Source organism: Bufo bufo, chromosome 3 (assembly GCF_905171765.1).
Source record: "Bufo bufo chromosome 3, aBufBuf1.1, whole genome shotgun sequence".
Lineage (NCBI taxonomy): Eukaryota > Metazoa > Chordata > Amphibia > Anura > Bufonidae > Bufo > Bufo bufo.
Window position 1 is genome coordinate 189,439,067 of NC_053391.1, and position 22,591 is coordinate 189,461,657.

At 42.7% G+C, this 22,591-nt stretch overlaps 1 protein-coding gene and 1 long non-coding RNA gene across 4 annotated transcripts in view; one reads left to right on the forward strand and one right to left on the reverse strand.

Moving 5' to 3' along the window:
* Positions 1–5,391: 5,391 nt before the first annotated feature.
* The window catches only part of GPR161 (G protein-coupled receptor 161), a 43,273-nt gene continuing 26,073 nt past the window's right edge, over positions 5,392–22,591 (reverse strand). For all 3 annotated transcript variants that reach the window (XM_040423849.1, XM_040423846.1, XM_040423847.1), the window contains exon 6: positions 5,392–6,938. In XM_040423849.1, the coding sequence (XP_040279783.1) occupies positions 6,715–6,938 (224 nt within the window). In that variant the 3' untranslated portion in view covers positions 5,392–6,714. The remainder of the gene's footprint in view (positions 6,939–22,591) is intronic.
* LOC120994942 lies at positions 9,182–21,465 on the forward strand. Its single transcript, XR_005777501.1, has 3 exons — positions 9,182–9,218; positions 15,499–15,503; positions 21,272–21,465. It is a non-coding gene; the product is annotated as an uncharacterized LOC120994942 (long non-coding RNA).

Sequence of the window (22,591 nt, forward strand, 5' to 3'; positions counted from 1 at the left end):
TGCTAAAGTGAAGTGGTCTTGATCAATCCCGGTATCCCCCATAGTCTTTTCTGAAAAGATTTAGTATTATTTGTAATTTATTCATTTATAATACTGCTCATTCTTGGCTTTGAAGTCAACGAGGCTGATTGACGGTGTTCCCTCTATGACTGTGTATACAGAGATAGCTAGAAATCACTGATAGGAGATCAGAGATTTAACCGATTAAATTGCAAGCTATACTGAATCTTTTCTCACAAAGATTTATCAACCTGTGTATTCTCCTGCTAGATGACATGCTGCCTGTAGAATGCAGTGCATTTTCATGGTGACCGGTTCCCTTTATGTAAGGGCATGTATACAGGGCTGAAGATCTTCACATTTGTATAAGTAGCATGTACAGAGCTTGAAAATTAATTTAGGAGGCAGGAGCAGATGTTAAAAATCGGTGACAGATCATGTTTGGTTTTAGGACTAGGAGCTAAATTACAGATGTTGCAGAATTCTGGGAAGCCCACTACAGACTTTACCATATTTCCTTTGGTGATTGCCGTTCATTTACAGTCTGCTATAAAATGCAACCGGTGGGGTGGGGGAAGGTACCATACACACAGACACTGGTGCCAAGGTCTCATATTTAGTGATGAGCGAACTTGTGTTTTCAGGTTCGGCGTACAAGGTTTGGGTTCTCTAAGAATTCTGTTATGGATTCCGCTACCACGGATCATAAGTTATGGTCCGTGGCAGTGGAATCCATATCGGAATTCTTAGATAACCCGGACCTTGTACGCCGAACATGAAAACACAAGTTCGCTCATCCCTACTCATATTGCTAAACTAAACTCAGGAACCAAATAGCCAACATGACCAATTTGGGTTGTCTTCTATTGACGTCTATTACTGGTCCACTGAAAAGAGAAAGTGGTCTGGAGTAGTGTACCTTTAAAATCTACAGCATTTTGTTCACCCCTGCTGCAGCTTTTCATGCGGCAAATCCACAGCTACCAGCAAGGTGGATGAGAATTTCAGACTTCTCCTCCACATGCTGCGTAAAATAAAACGCAGCAGCAAAACTGCGGTATTGCAGATTTGAAATCTGCAGCATGTCAATTTATACAGTGGATTTCTCCCTTTTCAATGGAGAGGGGGAAATCTGCTGGCTTTTCCGCAGCAAAAACCACATGCGTTTTTTGGTGTTGAAATACAGCAAAAAACGCAGATTTTTCCACTGGATCTTCAGTCACCTACTCTGCCGAAGATTACTTTCTACATGCAAGAAAATGTTTTTTTTTTTTTTCATGAGCTCAGTGGAGGAACTGACACTTTATGATTACAATGACTGAAAGTGAAGAACTGTGGACACTTCTAGACATCCTGCTAACTACGGCCATATCTCTGTACTTATGGCCATCTTTACTGATTGAATAATGAATGTTCAAAGCCTTCTCCAGTCCATAAAACTGTACCATGAAAACCTAACCTTGTACTCGGGCACTGGTTCTGTACTCTGCAGAAGTCAAGTAAAGAGGGATGAAGCATGTAAAGGCGCGTTTACACTGTGCTGACTGGCAGGCAATTATCGGGAAGGAAGTTTTCCTTGCTGACAATTGCCTGCTTGTCAGTGGAGGCAATGATCACCTCCACTGTGTGAGGGCAATAGATGGCCACTGCTATCATTCCTCCTCATACAAATTCATTGTTTCTGTTTATACGGAAAGATCTGGTGCACAGAAACGATGATTGATGTGTCCGCACAAACAATTATTTCACCTGATGAAAGAGCGTTTTTCTCATTCATTGGCATCATTACACGGGCAGATTATTGGGAACGAGCATACGAACATTTATTCTCAATTATCTGCCCAACAAGTAGGCAATGTAAAGGAAGCAATATATTGCAATCTACATTTGTAATACTTTAAACAATGTAGTCATTTCTTAGCATAGAGATAGCTGGTAATGCAGTGAGGAACTCTGCCTTGATGCACAGTGGATGGTGCCAGAACAAAAATATGCCAACCAGAGAGCAAACAATTGCTTATCACCACAACATTGCAGCCCAGAAAATGTCTGTCTATGTTGTTCTGAAATACATATTTAATAATACACTATAGGTATGGTAAAATGAAATACCATGATGGTGCATGGTGGCTGTTGTTGCAATACTGTGCTTGTGGGTTGGTGGGGCCAGGTGCCACAGGGGCTTAGTCAAGCAGGGGTGATCTTGGGCTGCTGGGTCTTACCACCTGCAGATGCCATGTGGTGCTGCCTCAATTCAGAAGAGGCCACCTTGACATGGTGAGTGGGCCTATGCACTTTGATTAAAATGTATACTAAGTGCCTCAAAAGAGAAGTTTATTAACTATGCTGAGAAGCATAACAAGGCTGTGCGATCCATGTCTTTTTTTTTCTTCTACAAATTGGTATGGCAAAATAAAATCATCACGTGCGCAACAGCTCCAGTCACAAAGGAGACATGGAGAACCCTGTTCTCATCATCAGTGGGGGTCCCAGCCTTCGAACCCTGAGTAATCATACATTTATTACCTGCCCTGTGGATAAGTGATAAATGTTTCTTACAAAAAACAAAAAAACCTTGCGGTTATAATGGATTTTTAGGTAAGTGCAATCAGCCTGCCTGCTGAAACAGAAGATTCATACTTACCTGCTCCTCCGATCCCCACCCTGTTTATAGCCAGTGGTGCATGGACATGGTCACATGCACGGCTCCAGCCAATGACTGGCTTCAACGATAACATGCTGCTTGTGGCCACATCATCGCTGCAGCCAGTCATTGGCTGGAGCGGTGCATTTGACCATGCCCATGCAAAACCAGATGTAGACAGTGCGAAGATCAGTAGATGGAGTCTGCGGAGGTAGCGCGATGGAGCAGAGTGGTGGGGAGCAGATAAGGGGACCTTCTGTTTCAGCAGGCAGGCTGCAGGCACTTGCTTAAAAATAATTATTAACTGAAAACCCCTTTAAGGGGACACAGCTAATGTTATGCAGCAGCCCCTTCACTGGTTTTCCCTACACAGTGGTGCCCCTGCCATGTGACGTACAGGAAACTACAGCGCAGCCCCATTTCAGTGAGTACTTACTAAGAGCAAACTCAGAAGGGGACAGAGCACTAGACCAATGTTGTGGTCCGATTCTCCGGATTGGCAGGGGTCCTAAAAAGTCCAACTCCCACCAATAATAAAGTGACAGCATATCTGTATTAGCACTACGCAAGAAGAAAACTGGAGGAGCAGTTTAGCAGAAGTGATGTCATTCCATTCCTCATTACACACTGCTGTATTTAATATATTTTATTCTCAACATGTAAAGTAGTGGGATATTACTAGGATATGCCATCCCCTTATGATGTGTGGGGGATCTGCCCTTTGGAATCCCCATCAATCCTGCAAATTAAGTGGTGTAGATCTGATCTCCCCTACACAGCGGCATCCTAGCAGCACAATTCCAGTCAAGTGAATGCTGCAGTTCCATGCACAGCAAAGAGGAGTGTCTCTCTGCACGAATAACTTACAAAGGCCGCAGCTATACAGCAACGATGGGGACCCTTCGTTATGAGGATCAGTGCGATTCCCACGGATCATAAATTAATGGCATACCCTTGCAATACGCTATATTAGAAATACCCATCTAAGGCTATGCTCACACTGGGCCCCACTTATCTGACGCACACCAGCATACTTTTATTTTCAGCTGGACTAAATGCATTTTCTGTGCAGAGGGATTAAGCAAAGAAATGCATACCATGTGTTACTGTATATTTTTTGTGACCCTTTGGCCAACATATGCCAATGTATGGTATTCAGAGGTATAAGTCAGGGCATCACGGACCAGCGCACGCACCAATCGTAAAACTAGACTGTGATGTGAATAGAGCCATATGTTATACAAATATAGAACTTGTGTTCAATTGAATGGGCCAGTGTTCAGTCTGAGCGCTGTCCTTGGACAGCACCCGGGTGGTAAGTGCAGTAACTCTCTGTCCACTATCTTGGAAACAGAGCATAAAAACATAAATTTGAAATGTATCACCCAATATTTCTAGCTGAATTAATACTGATTAAATTAGAAATTTTACCACTCCGATTTGATAGCTAGGGGGCACCGTCTGACAGTCAGCAGTCCTGGCGGGTTTTATAAGACACTAAAAGCATACGCACAAACATTGCGCATAAACAAGCTATATCTTTCCTGGTTCAGTAATACCTGGAATGTTCTTAGGAATGCTATGGTTATCCGGCAATGATATAAATGCCCCCATTTACATTAGTGTATCGTGGGTTCAGAAAACAGTCTAATGTGTATGTGTACGACGGATGATGTCGGAAGAGAGAAGGATCGGGCGAAATGAATATTTTCACCTGAACCTTTTGTTCTCCCAATTTTCAGCCGACAGCTACTGAATGTGTAAAGTGTATAATTACTGGCAGCTCAGCTAAAGTGGAAATTCCACATTTACTTCATCACTAAATGGAAATACAGATTTGTGAAAAATCCACACCTACTTACTTTAAGACCAGGGGTCCTTAAATTCACCCTTCAAAGGTTTTAACCTCTTACCATTATACCAAGTAGAACCCATAACCATATGATCTTTCAAAAGCAGAGCCATTTAGGACACAGATTTAAGATCAAAGGTTTAATGACTGGCACCCAAATGTCTAATCAGATTTACCCTAGGGTTGGATTCACGCCAGCTCCATTCAGATGAATTAGGAAGTTGTGAATATGATCTAAATCCAAATTTGGCACATTATGGACGGGAATATATAAATATATATACATACATATGTCCAAAGAACGAGGCAGCACTCCAAAATGCGTAAAAAGGTGAATACCCCAAACTTTAATCCCCAGGCAACGTTTCAGCCTACTCAAAGAGGCCTTTGTCAAGCTTTGCCTGGGGATTAAAGTTTGGGGTCTTCACCCTTTCACGCATTTGTGCTGCCTCGTTCTTTGGACATATTTACAGTGGAGGAGAAGCCTGCCTTCCTAGAGGAATTGCACCCTGTTCACACCATCTGACTGTGCTGCTGCTCTATCTGCATTTGTGTGTGTAATATATATATATTCTCACACATACTATTACTAGCAGCTTTAGTATTAAACCAAACTTTTACTTTGTTGGCAATGAAATGCTCATGAAGTACCTAATTTCAAGACAAATTGCCAGCTGTTCTTCTGGCCCAATGCAATAAAATCTTCAGTTCAATACGGAGATACAGATGACGAACTCAAATGACTTTTAGACTTTCTAAATCTATAGGTCACTGACAGCACCATGGAGGCACGAGCAAGCACTTACATATGAAAAGTAGTGTAAACTCTGAATAATTTTCCTTGCTAAAAAAATAAAAATAAAATAGTACTTTCAAGGCAGAAAATATTAAAAAAATTAATGAAGTAGGTATAAAAAAAAATATAAATACATGTAAACAAAAAGCTCTATTGTTATAAAAAAAAGAAAACACGGTATTTGTATAAACTAGAAAAAAAAAAAAAAAGAAGTACAAAAAAAGTGTGTTGTGCTCATTGAAAACTAAAACGAGTTTATATCTAAAAAAGCAAAACCCAGTACCAAAAATGTAAAAATCCCATACAAAAGTAACAAAATGGATTATCGTCTCCAATACAATACTACTGGTATATAAGGCTACCTTCACATTAGCGATAAAATCTTCTGGCATGCTGTTCTGGCAGAGAAACAGCCTGGTGGAGTTCACCGTGTCCGGCGTAGCCGGATACTACCTATCCTTGCCAGAGCCCATTGACTAGAATGGGATCTGGCCTGTTTCCAGCATTAGTGCCGGGACTCCTGGCACTACTGACAGAAACAGGTGGGATCCCATTATGGTGAATGTGCTCTGACAGGGGAAGGTAGTATCCGGCTATGCTGGATACAAAGAACTCTGGCAGGCTGTTCCTCTGCCGAAACAGCATGCCGGAAGATTTTATCGCTAATGTGAAAAAAGCTTAATGAGGCTCTGTCAGCATGATGAACCCAATTAAACTAGGCATATTGCCTGGTAGGACTTATTATACTGATTAAAACTATACCTTTCTTTTGTCTGTATGCTACATAGATGCAGAGATATCTGCATTTGTATTCATATGCAAATAAGCAAGTTTGAGCACCAGGGTGCAGGGCTGTACCCTTGGAGCACTGCTTTGTAACACCCCCTGAGCTCTGCACACTCCCCTCTGACAGGACTAGACATGAGCATGCTGAGGGCAGAACTGTGTCCTAGATCTGTCTCCTAGCATGTACATATATAAATGACATACCATTGCATTATCACATTGAAATCTGCTCAGAAAGCTTACATATTACTGCTCCAAGGGTTCAGCCCCGCCCCCTGATGCCCAAACGTGCTCATTTGCATATGAATACAAACGCAGACATTTCTGCAGATGTTTAGCATACAGACAAAAGAAAGGTATTGTTTTAATCATCATGATGAGCCCTACCAGGCACTATGTCTGGTTTAATAGGGTTGATCATGCTGACAAAGCCTCTTTAACACTTAGTGTAGGCAAAGAGCAAATTTTACTATACAGCGCTAGAGAGGTCATTCTGCTCTCTAATATATGAAAGTGGCGGAGAAAAGGAGATGGCACCAGTAATGGATTTCCCTTTGCCTGAAATACATGCTTTATGAATACTTTCTCGGTCAAGGCCTCCTTATGATTACTGTGCATGTATTATTGAGTAGAAGGTCATGTGGTTCCTTCCTCGATACTTTGCAGTACAAGCCTTTGCTTCTGGATGGCATGACTTCTGTTGCCTCGGTTCATCCCAGAATTCCCAGGCAGGGTACGCAATGCATCTTCTCCAAACAAGCTAATTTTTGCATCCATCTCAATTGTTTTGGCCAAACTGCAGGCAAAGGATTCTAAGGATACTGTAGATGAGGTTTCCTCAGCTGGGGCCTTTTTAGCATCTGTGGACACAAGTGTATTTCAACATACATAAAAAAATAAAAAACACAGTATCAATGTCATAACCCATTAAAGGGGTTTTCCAGGATTTTAATATTGATGACCTATCCGAAGGATAGGTCATCAATATCAGTAAAATTGGGTTATTACAGGCTCCAGCAGCATCGCTGCACTGCCTGTACCGTTCACAGCGCGTGCTGCGCTCATGAATGGCAGGGAAAAGTCTGATACATATTGATATGGGTCAGACTTTTTTCAGGCAGTAAAATGGCGTCCATAACAGTGACATGCACAGTGCCCCCATAACAGTGACATCCACAGTGCCCTACAATGGTGATATCCACAGAGCCCCAAAAACAGTGAAGAAAAATGGCTGGGTTGTTGTAAACCTGGTGAGGCTAAGAGTGAAAGACCTGCAAGCTTCTGCTGACCAATAGGGGGTCACTTGACTGTTAGTGTTGAGCAAAGCGAGCTTCGGATCACAGATCCGAAGTCGCTACAGTAAAAACTTAGTTTGAATGCTGTAAGGAGACCTGTCTCCATAGAGCCCTCAAATATATGGGCTCCAGCGAGGTAAAATTCGTTATCTCCAAAGTCGCGCGAGACTTTGTTGAATAACTTCGGACAACAATTCAACTAGAAAACAATTTAGGTACCAAAGTCGACTTTGGATCCCAGTTTTAAAATTGTTTTGAAGTTGAAAAATCAAAGTCTGAAGTTATTCACTGAAGTCTCACTTATTTCACCTCTGCGGATCCCATCTGATCTCCGTACAGCATTCAAACGAAGTTTCGACCGAAGCACGCTTCGCTCAACACTAGTGACTCTGTGAATGTCAGTCAAAGAATGAAGGACCAGTGAGCTAATACGGGTCATGTGATGATGCCATATTTGCTTTTTTGTGAATATATCAAGAACAGTACGTGCTAGAGAGCTGAAACCTTTCTAAGAATCTGATTTACCTACGTGCCAAATTTGGTGCAGATTGGTCGTTTGGACATGCATAAAGAACAGACAGACAACAGAAATGCATTTTATACAGGTATCTTAAAAAAGTGAGTACACCCCTCACATTTTTTGTAAACATATTATATCTTTTCATGGGACAACACAGAACATAAGACACTTTGACACAAGGTAAAGCAGTCAGTGTACAGCTTGTATAACAGTGTAAATTTGGTACGCCCTCAAAATAACTCAACACACAGCCATTAATATCTAAACCTCTGGCAACAAAAGTGAGTACACCCCTAAGTGAAAATGGCCGAATTGTGCCCAAAGTGTGAATATTTTGTGTGGCCACCATTATTTTCCAGCACTGCCTTAACTCTCTTGGGCATGGAGTTCACTAGAGCTTCACAGGTTGCCAATAGAATCCTCTTCCACTCCTCCATGACAACATCACGGAGCAGGTGGATGTTAGAGAACTTGCGCTCCTCCACCTTCCGTTTGAGGATGCCCCACAGATGCTCAATAGGGTTTAGGTCTGGAGACATGCTTGGCCAGTCCAGCACCTTTAATCTCAGTTTCTTTAGCAAGGCAGTGGTTGTCCTGGAGGTGTGTTTGAGGTCGTTATGTTGGGATACTGCCCTGCAGCCCAGTATCCAAAGAGAGGGGATCATGCTCTGCTTCAGTATGTCACAGAACATGTTGGCATTCACGATTCCCTCAAAAACTGTAACTCCCCACAGCCGGCAGCAATCATGCAGCCCCAAACCATGACACTCCCACCACCATGCTTGACTGTAGGCAAGACACACTTGTCTTTGTACTCCTAACCTGGTTGCCGCCACACACACTTGACACCATCTGAAGCAAATAAGTTTATCTTGCTCTCATGGGACCACAGGACATGGTTCCAATAATCTATGTCCTTAGCTTAGTCTACTTGTCTCCAACAAACAGTTTGCGGGTTTTCTTGTGCATCATCTTTAGAAGAGGCTTCCTTCTGGGACAATAGCCATACAGACCAATTTGATGCAGTGTGCGGCGTAAGGTCTGAGCAGTGACAGGCTGACCCCCCACCCCTGTAACCTCTTCAGCAATGCTGGCAGCACTCATACAACCTCTGGATATGACGCTGAGCACGTGCACTGAACTTCTTTGGTCGACCATGGCGAGGCCTGTTCTGAGTGGAGCCTGTCTTGTTAAACCGCTGTATGGTCTTGGCCACTGTGCTGCAGCTCAGTTTCAGGGTGTTGGCAATCTTCTTCTAGCCTAGGCCATCTTTATGTAGAGCAACCATTCTTCTTTTCAGATCCTCAGAGTTCTTTGCCATAAAGGTGCCAATTTGAACTTCCATTGTTTATTTACAAGAGGTCCAGGGGACCGCTGGTTGTCTCTTAGCTACATGTGCTACTTGTTTGTCAACTTAAAACATAACGTTTATTTTCTCGTCATAAAATCATTCCTCTAATTTTAGTATAGTTTAAAATGTTCCGGACACATGATGTACCGGTACGTCATGTATAGTTCCGATCACCGCCGCTCGGCGGGCGGTGATCGGAACTCGGTACCTGCTCAAATCATTGAGCAGGCAAGTTGGCTAAATGCGCCGGGGGGTCCTGTGACCCCCCCCATGTCGGCGATCGCAGCAAACCGCAGGTCAATTAAGACCTGCGGTTTGCTGTGTTTCCGGGTTATTCGGGACTCTGGGGACCCGATAACCCGGAACAGGATGGTGATCGGTGGTGTGATAATACACCACCAATCACCATCCTTAGATCCTGAGTGGTGATGGTGACATCACCTCCCAGGATCGCTCTCATTGGCCGGCTGCAGGGGCGGGCGGTTCAAATTACCGCAGCAAACCTCTCCTCCTCCTTTTGTGTCCGGGAGCAGAGGAGAGAGGAGCGCTGCACGTCGGATCGCTGCAAGGATCATCAGAGCCAGCACCCCAACAACTCCATCTGTGCCCCAGCACCCCCATCTGTGCCCCAGCACCCAGGTAATTAGGGAAAGGCTAGGGACAAGTTAGATTAGGCAGGATTATTTTAGGGAAAGTTAGTGAGAAGAAAAAAAAAATAGTAATAATAATAATAATAATACATTACTGATTGCATCACCCTAAATCGGGTGTCTGGGGTCCACAGCACAGCTGTGGCCCCCTGCCCCCCCACATCTTTTTTTTGGGCGCAAGTATTAATTTTTTTGTGTGCGTACGCTGACTGTGGCCGGCACTCTTAGCATCCGGCCACTGTTAGCGCATCGCACACCCCACCGCTGATAACCTTCGGACGGTTGATCAGCGATTTTGAATATTATATATTAATTTTTTTTCTCATTTTAAAACCTTTTTTTAGTTAGTCTTTTTTTTTTTTTTTTTAGGTTTAGGGTGAGTTCGCGAACACCCATACCCCCACACACACACCAAATAAATATTTACACGCACACACATACACACGCAGACACACACTACCCTATGGCCCGCCAGACGTTCTTGGCCGAGGAGGCATATGCCCTGCCAGAGAGGACAAGGATGATCCCACTTTCCTTTTGTCCTCCGCGTCCTCCTCATCATCTAGCAATGATGATGAGCCCCCAAGGCGGCGGAGATGCCGCCAATTCGGAGCAAGGGGACCGCCATGCTAGGAACCCTGTGGCCCATCCTAGTACGAGCAGCTCTGGGGCTCGTACTAGTTTTCCGGCCCACCAGTTAAATCTACCGGAGCCCCCTGCCGGTGAACTTGTCTGGTATACCTCAGAGCGTTATGAGCCCGTTAATCCTGATTTTGAAGGCCAACCAGGAATCCAGATTTCCACAGTGGGCTTCACTGAATACGACTTTTTTTGTCTTTTTTTCAGTGACCACTTTGTAAATATGATGGTGGAGCAGACGAACCTGTACGCCCAACAGTTCGTTGCTCAACAACCGGGCTCCTTTTTGGCTAGGCCCTGGGGCTGGACCCCGGTCAGTGCTGCCGAGATGAGGGCGTTTTGGGGCCTCGTGCTGCACATGGGCCTAGTCAAGAAACCTAGTGTCAGGCATTACTGGAGTAGGGACGTCCTCTACCAGACCCCACTTTACAGTACGGCCATGACACGCTCCCAGTTTGAGGCCAACCTGAAATGCCTGCATTATTCAGATAATGCAGCATGTCCCCCGCAAGGTGATCCTGCCTATGACCGCCTGTACAAAATCAGGCCGGTCATCGATCACTTTGGGGCCAAATTTGTACAGGCCTATGTACCTGGAAGGGAGGTCGCGGTTGAGGTGTCTCGCATTGCGTTCAAGGGGAGACTCCTTTTCCGCCAGTATGTTCCCTCTAAGCGGGCAAGGTATGGCGTGAAACTGTACAAACTTTGTGAGAGTACCCACTGCTAGATAAGGGTTACCACCTGTACGTGGATAACTTTTATACTAGTATCCCCTTGTTCCAGTCCCTCGCCGCCAGATCCACGTCCGCTTGTGGGACCGTGCGGAAAAATCAACGTGGCCTCCCTACCCACCCCCTCCAGGTACCTATCCCCATGGGTGAGACCTGTGCCGTTACCAGTGGAAATCTGTTGGTGGTCAGAAATAAGGACAAGAGGGATGTCCTTGTACTGTCCACAATTAATGGTAATAGCATCACCCTTGTCCCTGTGCGAGGTACCGCGGCAACGGTCCTCAAACCCGATTGTATCGTCGACTACAATCGGTATATGGGAGGAGTTGATCTATCTGATCAAGTCCTCAAGCCATATAAAGCCATGCGCAAAACCCGGGCACGTTACAAAAAAAGTTGCGGTCTACTTGGTGCAGGTTGCCTTGTACAACTCTTTTGTGCTGTCCCGGAGCGCTGGCAACACAGGGACATTCCTTCAGTTCTATGACGCAGTCCTCAAGGACATGATCTTTTCTGATCGGGAAAGAGCAGGCCGGAGTACCTCGGGAACTGGAGGCGCCCAAATCGTCCCTGGCCAACACTTTCCAGGTGTGGTCCCCAATACTGGAAAGAAGGGACGGACACAAAAAGTGCAGAGTGGGTCACAGGAGGGGGATACGGAAGGACACCACTACTCAGTGTGACACGTGCCCCGATCATCCGGGCCTCTGCATTATTGGTTGCTTCAGGGAGTAGCACACTTCCATGGAGTACAAATATTATATCCCGATTTAGCCACTGACAATCGGATAAAAAAACTGGTTCTCAGACTTGAGACACTAAAACCCCAAAAACATTTTTTTCAAAAATATTTAGTAAAACTAAAAAAACAAAAAACAAACAAACATTCGGTATCACCGCATCCGTAAGAATCTGCTCTATAAAAATAGCCCCCCCCAACCCATCAGATGAACACGGTCAAAAAAATAAAAAAAAAATGGTGCAAAAAAATCGTTTTTTTTTGTCACCTTACATCACAAAAATTGTAATAGCAAGCGATCAAAAAGTCATATGCCCCCCAAAATTGTGACAATAAAACAGTCTTCTGATCCTGCAAAAAATGAGCCCCTACCTAAGATAATCAGCTAAAAACTAAAAAAAAAAAAAAAAAAAAAAAAAGACGAGATACTAAAATGTTTTTTGTTTTTTTTTATAAAAAAGATAGTATAGTGTAAAACATAAATAAATTAAAAAAAGAAGACCTATTAGGTATCGCCGCGTCCGTAAGAATCTGCTCTATAAAAATGCCCCCCTAACCCCTCAGATGAACAGTGTAAAGTAAAAAAAATAAAAACTGTGCCAAGAAAAGCCATTTTTTGGCAAATTTTCCATTTTAATCCGTTTTTTTCCAATAACAAAACAAGGGTTAACAGCCAAACAAAACTTTATATTTATTACCCTCATACTGCAGTTTACAGAAACTCCCCATACGTGGTCGTAAACTGCTGTATGACCAAACGGCAGGGCGCAGAAGGAAAGGAACGCTGTATGGCTGCTGGAAGGCAGATTTTGATGGCTTTTTTTTGGGCACATTGTCCCATTTGAAGCCCCCCTGATGCACCCCTAGAGTAAAAACTCCATAAAAGCGACCCCATCTAAGAAACTACACCACTCAAGGTATTGAGATTTTACAAACGTCGTTAACCCTTTAGGTGTTCCACAAGAGTTATTGGCAAATGGAAATGAAATTTCTGAATTTCTATCTCTGGTAACCTTGCCTCACAAAAATGTAATATAGATAAACCAAAAATCATATATACCCTAAAAATAGTCCCAACAAAACTGCCACCTTATCCCGTAGTTTCCAAAATGGGGTCACTTTTATGGAGTTTCTACTATAGGGGTGCATCAGGGGGGCTTCAAATGGGACATGGTGTAAATTAACCAGTCCAGCAAAACCTGCCTTCCAAAAACCACACGGCGCACCTTTCCCTCTACGACCTACTGTGTGCCCGTACAGTAGTTTACGGCCACATATGGGGTGTTTCTGCAAACTACAGAATCGGGGCAATAAATATAGAATTTTGTTTGGCTGTTAACCCTTGCTTTGTTACTGGAAACAATGGATTAAAATGATATTTGAGAATTTACATTTTTTGGCAAATTTTCCATCTCCATTTGCCATTAACTCTTGTGGAACACCTAAAGGGTTAACGACATTTGTAAAATCAGTTTTGAATACCTTTAGGGGCGTAGTTTCTAGAATGGGGTCATTTTTGGGTGGTTTCTATTATGCAAGCCTCACAAAGTGACTTCAGACCTGAACTGGTCCCTAAAAATTGGGTTTTTTAAGATTTGCTTTTAAACTTCTAAGCCTTGTAACATCCACAAAAAATTAAATATCATTCCCAAAATGATCCAAACATGAAGTAGACATATGGGGAATGTAAAGTAATAACTAACTATTTTTGGAGGTATTACTATGTATTATAGAAGTAGAGAAATTGAAACTTGGAAATTTGAATTTTTTTCCAAATTTTTGGTAAATTTGGTATTTTTTTATAAATAAAAATAAATTTTTTAGACTTCATTTTACCAGTGTCATGAAGTACAATATGTGATGAAAAAACAATCTCAGAATGGCCTGGATAAGTCAAAGCGTTTTAAAGTTATCACCACTTAAAATGACACTGGTCAGATTTGCAAAAAATTGCCTGGCCCTTAAAGGTGAAGTAAGGCTGTGTCCTTAAGGAGTTAATTTAAAACTGTCAGCTGCGCTACCCTAGAGACTGCTGATAGACAAATAGACACCTGCTATTTGTTCGCAGTGTAAGTGATCTGTGGCGGTACGGATCAGTACTGTCAGTACCCTTTGGACTAGAATCTTCTAGATGGTACAACTTTTCTAATGCAGCCAGATTCAGGGTGCGCATACTGTTTAAAAACTTTTCACATGCTGCCCCCCGACATGTTTCGCCAACTAATTGGCGTCTTCAGGGGTTGCGGGCAGTCTGCTAGTGAGGCAGGGGGCGGGAACCAGATTTTAAAACCTCCCCTGTTGTGATGTCTGTCGCTTTTAGCTACTAATAAACTACTTTGTTGCGATGTTGAGACTGTTATCCAATCGTAAGGACGGTTACATCTACAGCTGTTCGTCTCAGCCACTCCTTACTCTTTTTGCTCTAATCATCCATGCTTACCCTCTGCTCATGCGCCGCAACTTGAAGCTGCGTCCGTGCTTCTATCTTTTCTGTGCATGACTTTGGACTTGTAGGATTTCTGAAATGGAATATACCTACTGCGCCTGCGCTACAACTCTGAGATGCACAAACTCCTCAGGCTCCTTCTGCGCAGGTATACGGACTTGTCTTCCATACCGCTCCGACCTATGTCTGCTCATGCGTCAGGACTTGTACCTCTTTGCTCATAACTAGTCTCTGATGCGCACGCCCACGGACTTAGGTGAATATATAAGAATTACCTGTATGCAGTGCGCATGCTCGCATATTTATACTTTCATTTCATTTAGGCCTTGATGTATTCTGCCCATGCGTCCAAACTTAGAGCTGAGAACATCTCTATCATCAATACTGCGCATGTCTTTACACTTCAACTTTTACAGAGGTGGAATCTTTTATGTGCTTATCCTCATACACTGCCACTAATGCGCACGCTCATAGACTTCGATGAACATATGTGAATTTCCTGTGTGCAGTGCGGTCCATAAATATTGGGACATCGGTGTAGGAATTACAATAGTTTGCATATGTGCCTCCCACTTGTTAAGGGACCAAAAGTAATGGGACAGAATAATAATCATAAATCAAAACTTTCACTTTTTAATACTTGGTTGCAAATCCTTTGCAGTCAATTACAGCCTGAAGTCTGGAACACATAGACATCACCATACGCTGGGTTTCATCCCTGGTGATGCTCTGCCAGGCCTCTTCAGTTCCTGCTTGTTCTTGGGGCATTTTCCCTTCAGTTTTGTCTTCAGCAAGTGAAATGCATGCTCAATCGGATTCAGGTCAGGTGATTGACTTGGCCATTGCAGCACATTCCACTTATTTCCTTTAAAATACTCTTTGGTTGCTTTTGCAATATGCTTTGGGTCATTGTCCATCTGCACTGTGAAGCGCCGGCCAATAAGTTCTGAAGCATTTGGCTGAATATGAGCAGATAATATTGCCCGAAACACTTCAGAATTCATCCTGCTGCTTTTGTCGGCAGTCACATCAATCAATCAATACAAGAGAACCAGTTCCATTGGCAGCCATACATGCCCACGCCATGACACTACCACCACCATGCTTCACTGATGAGGTGGTATGCTTAGGATCATGAGCAGTGCCTTTCCTTCTCCATACTCTTCTCTTCCCATCACTCTGGTACAAGTTGATCTTGGTCTCATCTGTCCATAGGATGTTGTTCCAGAACTGTGAAGGCTTTTTTAGATGTCGTTTGGCAAACTCTAATCTGGCCTTCCTGTTTTTGAGGCTCACCAATGGTTTACATCTTGTGGTGAACCCTCTGTATTCACTCTGGTGAAGTCTTCTCTTGATTGTTGACTTTGACACACATACACCTACCTCCTGGAGAGTGTTCTTGATCTTGCCAACTGTTGTGAAGGGTGTTTTTTTCACCAGGGAAAAAATTCTTCGGTCATCCACCACAGTTGTTTGCCGTTGTCTTCCGGGTCTTTTGGTGTTGCTGAGCTCACCGATGCGTTCCTTCTTTTTAAGACTGTTCCAAACAGTTATTTTGGCCACGCCTAATGTTTTTGCTATCTCTCTGATGGGTTTGGTTTGTTTTTTCAGCCTAATGATGGCTTGCTTCACTAATAGTGACAGCTCTTTGGATCTCATCTTGAGAGTTGACAGCATCAGATTCCAAATGCAAATAGCACACTTAAGGCCTCATGCACACGGCCGTGTTCCGCGGCCGAGAGTGGTCCGTGGTAACCCGGCCGGGATTCCTTCTGACAGCAGGAGCGCACGGCGTCATTGGTTGCTATGACGCCGTGCGCTTCATGCCGCCGCTGCTGTACAGTGATACACTCATATAGATCATACGAGTGTATCACTGTACAGCAGCGGCGGCATGAAGCGCACGGCGTCATAGCAACCAATGACGCCGTGCGCTCCTGCTGTCAGAAGGAATCCCGGCCGGGTTACCACAGACCGCTCTCGGCCGCGGAACTCGGCCGTGTGCATGAGGCCTAAAATGAACTCTGGACCTTTTATCTGCTCATTGTAATTGGGATAATGAGGGAATAACACACACCTGGCCATGGAACAGGTGAGAAGCCAATTGTCCCATTACTTTAGGTCCCTTAACAAGTGGGAGGCACATATGCAAACTGTTGTAATTCCTACACCGTTGACTTGATTTGGATGTAAATACCCTCAAATTAAAGCTGACAGTCTGCAGTTAAAGCACATCTTGTTCGTTTCATTTCAAATCCATTGTGGTGGTGTATAGAGCCAAAAATGTTAGAATTGTGTCGATGTCCCAATATTTATGGACCTGACTGTATATACTTATATTTTCATTTTATTTATGTCTTGTTGTCATTTAGTTTAGCTCTTGATGTATTCTGCCCATGTGTCCGAACTTGGTACTGAGAACGTCTCTACCGTCTGTACTGCGCATGTCTTTGCACTTCAGTTTTTTCAGGAGGTAGAATCTTTGTGCGCATGAGATCGAACTTATATTAGCGCTAGAGTAGATTTTGCCATTACAATTGCGCTTGCGCTGACACTTTGAGAGTAAGAGCATTCTTATCCATCATTGCGCAGGTCCTTGGACTTAGCTAACATGGAATTGCTACTTCTTATTACGCATACGCTGGAACCTATGCTACCACATTAGTAAAGTGTTGGGCTGCGCATGTTTTCGAACTTGGTCTGAATCTAATAAGTGTCTTCTGTAATATCCATATGTCAGTATTATAATACTAGTATTTACCCTTTCTCTCCTGTCTGTACTTAATGTCTTCTGCCTATGCATATACTTAGGCTTTAGCACAGGTCAAATATTCCATCTATGCTTTGCATAGACTTTTTATCAATACGGATTAGGATAGCCTATTTGACATGCCTTTATACTCTAGAAATTATGTTGTTATATATATTTAGTTTTATTATGTTTTCCAAAATAGAACGACTGTTCATATCTACATATTTTAGTGCACTAGGTAGGACTGGATTCCAGCAAAGGCACAGGCAATGACACTGACGACAGCGAACCTCGATCCGTCATCCCAGGAATGCGACATCGTCCCGCAGGGTTCATAGGTAAGTCTCTTTTTTTTATCTTTTATGTTCCATACTATATTATACTTTTAATAGGTTCTTCATTACACTCCCATATTTTTTACTGTGATATTAATTTGAAAACTCGAGTTATTGTATTCAATAATTCGACAGTGTAAATAATAATCTCTATATTTTATCCTCAATTGTCAGAGAAAGAATGCATATGTAAAGCCTTCGTTTAGTCCATATGGGGCTAGACTTTTAAGACGGTAAATCCATCTTGCTTCTTGTTGCTGCAGTTTTCTATCCAAGTGGCCTGTTCTCGGACCTAATGTAATTTTTTTGGATCCCCCAGAATTTAAGGATGTGGCTATTGCCATTGTGTTGACTTTGTACATGTCTTGAAAGGGTTGTGTCAGAATCTGTATTAATACAGCTAAGATGTTTGGATATACGCCTTCTGAGCGCTTGTGTGGTTTTCCCTATATATAGTTTCGGGCATCTGCATTGAATGGCGAAGATTACCCCTGCTCATATTCTTCGCTCTGTTATATGCTTTATGCAGTACCTTTTTAGGATAACCTCTAGACCTAAATCTGCTGTATAGCAGTTTACATTCTTGCTCAAAACTTTGTCGTCGAGCAATTTCGTTTTGCTCGCAAATATTGTCCTATTGGGATGCCTTTCTTTAGTGTAGATGGATGGTGGCTTTCCCAATGCAGGAGATTGTTTGTTGATGTGGGTTTCCTGTATACTCTAGTTTCTACACTGCCATTGCTGTCCAGGAAATTCAATGTGCTTTTATTTATCTCCGCCGTGAATTTGAGGCCTAATGTATTGTTATTGAGTTTTGCCACAAAGTGTTTTTCTGTGCTCTCCTATAAGATAAGTACATCATCGATGTATCGACCCCAATATGTGATGTGTTTAGTGAATTCAAAGTGTTCTTCTGTGAATACCATCCTTTCCTCCCACCATCCAAAAAATAAATTAGCGAAACTTGGTGCACAAACCGTCCCCATCGCTGTCCCAGTGATCTGTAAAAAATATTTTTTAATCAAAAATAAAATATTGTGTGTTACTAGAAACTCAAGAAGTGACAGAATAAATTGATTGTGCTCTAAATAGTGTGTGCCCTTTGTGCTTAAGAAGTGTTTTACTGCTTGTAGTCCTAAATCATGTCTGATACTAGTATACAGGGCCTCTACATCTAAGCTGGCGATCATGGTGTTCTTATTGACCTGTATTTCCTGGAGCTTGGTTAGTGTATCCTTAGTGTCTTTAAGATAGGACGTGAGGCTTGGCAATAGCCACATCCTTAAATTCTGGGGGATCCCAAAAAATGACATTAGGTCCGAGAACAGGCAACTTGGATAGAAAACTGCAGCAACAAGAAGCAAGATGGGTTTACCGTCCTAAAAGTCTAGCCCCATATGGACTAAACGAAGGCTTTACATATGCAACCTTTCTCAGACAATTGAGGATAAAATAAAATATAGAGATTATTATTTACACTGTCGAATTATTGAATACATTAACTCTAGTTTTCAAATTAATATCACAGTAAAAAATATGGGAGGGTAATGAAGAACCTATTAAAAGTATAAATAGTATGGAACATAAAAGAAAAAAAAAAAAAAGAGACTTTCCTATGAACCCTGCGGGACGATGTCGCATTCCTGGGATGACGGATCGAGGTTCGCTGTCGTCAGTGTCATTGCCTTTGCTGGAGTCCAGCCCTACCTAGTGCAGTAAAATATGTAGATATGAACGATTATTTTGGAAAAAATAATAAAACTAAATATAAATAAATAAATAAAAAAAATAAAAGAAATATATATATATATATATATATATATATATAAATAACACAACATAATTTCTAGAGTATAAAGGCATGTCAAATAGGCTATCCTAATCCGTATTGATAAAAAGTCTAAGATATGCAAAGCATAGATGGAATATTTGACCTGTGCTAAAGCCTAAGTATATGCAAAGGCAGAAGAGGAGAGAAAGGGTAAATACTAGTATTATAATACTGACATATGGATATCGCAGAAGACACTTATTAGATTCAGACCAAGTTCGAAAACATGCGCAGCCCAACACTTTACTAATGTGGTAGCATAAGTTCCAGCGTATGCGTAATAAGAAGTAGCAATTCCATGTTGGCCAAGTCCAAGGACCTGCGCAATGATAGATAAGATTGCCCTTACTCAAAGTGTCAGCGCAAGCGCAATTGTAATAGCAAAATCTACTCTAGCGCTAATATAAGTTCGATCTCATGCGCACAAAGATTCTACCTCTGAAAAAACTGAAGCGCAAAGACATGCGCAGTACAGACGGTAGAGACGTTCTCAGTACCAAGTTCGGACGCATGGGCAGAATAACATCAAGAGCTAAACTAAATGACAAGACATAAATTAAATGAAAATAGAAGTATACGGGCACACAGGAAATTCGCATATATTCATCGAAGTCTATGAGCGTGCGCATTAGTGGCAGTGTATGAGGACAAGCGCATAAAAGATTCCACCTCTGTAAAAGTTGAAGTGTAAAGACATGCGCAGTATAGATGATAGAGATGTTCTCAGCTCTAAGTTCGGACGCATGGGCAGAATATATCAAGACCTAAATGAAACGAAAGTATAAGTATGCGGGCATGTGCACTGCATACAGGTAATTTGCATGTATTCATCTAAGTCTATGAGCGTGCGCATTAGTGGTAGTGTATGAGGACAAGCGCATAAAAGATTCCACCTCTGTAAAAGTTGAAGTGTAAAGACATGTGCAGTATAGATGATAGAGATGCTCTCGACCCCAAGTTCTGACGCATGGGCAGAATCTAGACCCAAATGAAATGAAAAGTATAAGTATGCGGGCATGCGCACTGCATACAGGTAATTCTTATATATTCAGCTAAGTCCGTGAGCGTGCGCATCAGAGGCTACTTATGAGCAGAGGTACAAGTCCTGACGCATGCGCAGACATAGGTCGGAGCGGTATGGAAGACAAGTCCGTATACCTTAACAGAAGGAGCCTAAGGAGTTTGTGCATCTCAGAGTTGTAGCGCAGGCGCAGTAGGTATATTCCATTTCAGAAATCCTACAAGTCCAAAGTCATGCGCAGAAAAGATAGAAGCACGGACGCAGCTTCAAGTTGCGGCGCATGAGCAGAGGGTAAGCATGGATGATTAGAGCAAAAAGAGAAAGGAGTGGCTGAGACGAACAGCTGTAGATGTAACCGTCCTTACGATTGGATACAGTCTCAACATCGCAACAAAGTAGTTTATTAGTAAATAAAAGCGACAGACATCACAACAGGGGAGGTTTTAAAATCTGGTTCCCGCCCCCTGCCTCACTAGCAGACTGCCCGCAACCCCTGAAGACGCAGATGAGTTGGTGAAACATGTCGGGGGGCAGCATGTGAAAAGCTTTTAAACAGTATGCGCACCCTGAATCTGGCTGCATTAGAATAGTTGTACCATCTAGAAGATTCTAGTCCAAAGGGTACTGACAGTACTGATCCGTACCGCCACAGATCACTTACACCACCGAGAGCAAATAGCGGGTGTCTATTTGTCTATCAGCAGTCTCTAGGGTAGCGCAGCTGACAGTTTTAAAATAAACTATACTAAAATTAGACGAATGATTTTATGACGAGAAAATAAACGTTATGTAGCTAAGAGACAACCAGCGGTCCCCTGGACCTCTTGTAAATAAAACATAGTAAAAGTGTCTCAACATGTGTGAATGGGGCAGTTCTGGCAAGTTAAATTTGAACTTCCAGTGACCAGTATGAGAGAGTGTGAGAGCAATAATACCAAATGTAACACACCTGCTCTCCATTCACACCTGAGACCTTGTAACACTAACGAGTCACATGACACCGGGGAGGGAAAATGGCTAATTGGGCACAGTTTGGCCATTTTCACTTAGGGGTGTACTCACTTTTGTTGCCAGCGGTTTAGACATTAATGGCTGTGTGTTGAGTTATTTTGAGCGCACATCAAATTTACACGGTTATACAAGCTGTACACTGACTACTTTACATTGTATCAAAGAGTAATATCTTCAGTGTTGTCTAATTAAAAGATATAATAAAATATTTACAAAAATTTGAGAGGTGTACTCACTTTTGTGAGATACTGTATATAAAGATTGGGAAGGTGGGGTAATTTAAATGTAAATTTTTTTTAATATTTTTTTTAACTTTTTACCCAGTAGCTTTTAGCCCCCCCATGGGGGACTTGAACATGTGATCCTATGATCGCTTGTTCCATAGACTGCAAGAGAATACTATTGCAGTCTATGGGATTCTAAAAAAGAGAGTGCCTGCCGAGCAGTGCCTCAATCACTGCTTTTCAGGCAGTTAGTCATGGCAGGCCTGGGAACCTCCACAGGGCCCCTGACGTTTATGGCAACGATAGGAACTCCAAGTTTTCGCTGTGGGGGGGAGCTGATCGGAAGGCTGCGTAATCTGAGGGGTTAAATGACTGGGATCTCGGCCATCACTGATCCTGGTCATTGTGGCTGGGTGCCGGCTGTACTACACAGCCGGAACCCACCATGTATGGAGAGAGCTCAGCGAGTGAGCTAGCTCCATATAGCCCTTTAACGCTGATTATGTACATGCTTTTGTGTTAAGGGGTTAAGAAAGAAGCATCACACCACACAGGTCTACCACAGCACTTTTGCACTCTGGCTCATAGAGGGGAGGCCCTGAGCGGAGAACACGCCTCTATGAACCCTTCCCGATTCACATCCAGTAGTAAGCAGTGTTCAACTACCCTTGGAGAAGATTTATCCATATTGCTGTAGGTTGCCTGAATTTCTAAGTCAGGGAATGTGGCATACTACTCCGTGCCAGGAATAATCCTAATAGCCATATCCCTTTTGTGGTGATATGGGAGTAAAAAGGATCTAAAACACATAATAAATAAGGCACATGCCGCATACTATATTTCTTTCATTCTATTCATTTTATAGGACTGAAGGTAGGTTCAGGTACCCCTTCCTTGTTTGATATGGGATAATGGCACTGTCCATGTACATAAGCTGGAACAGTGTAGGTTCATCAGTACTGGGATAA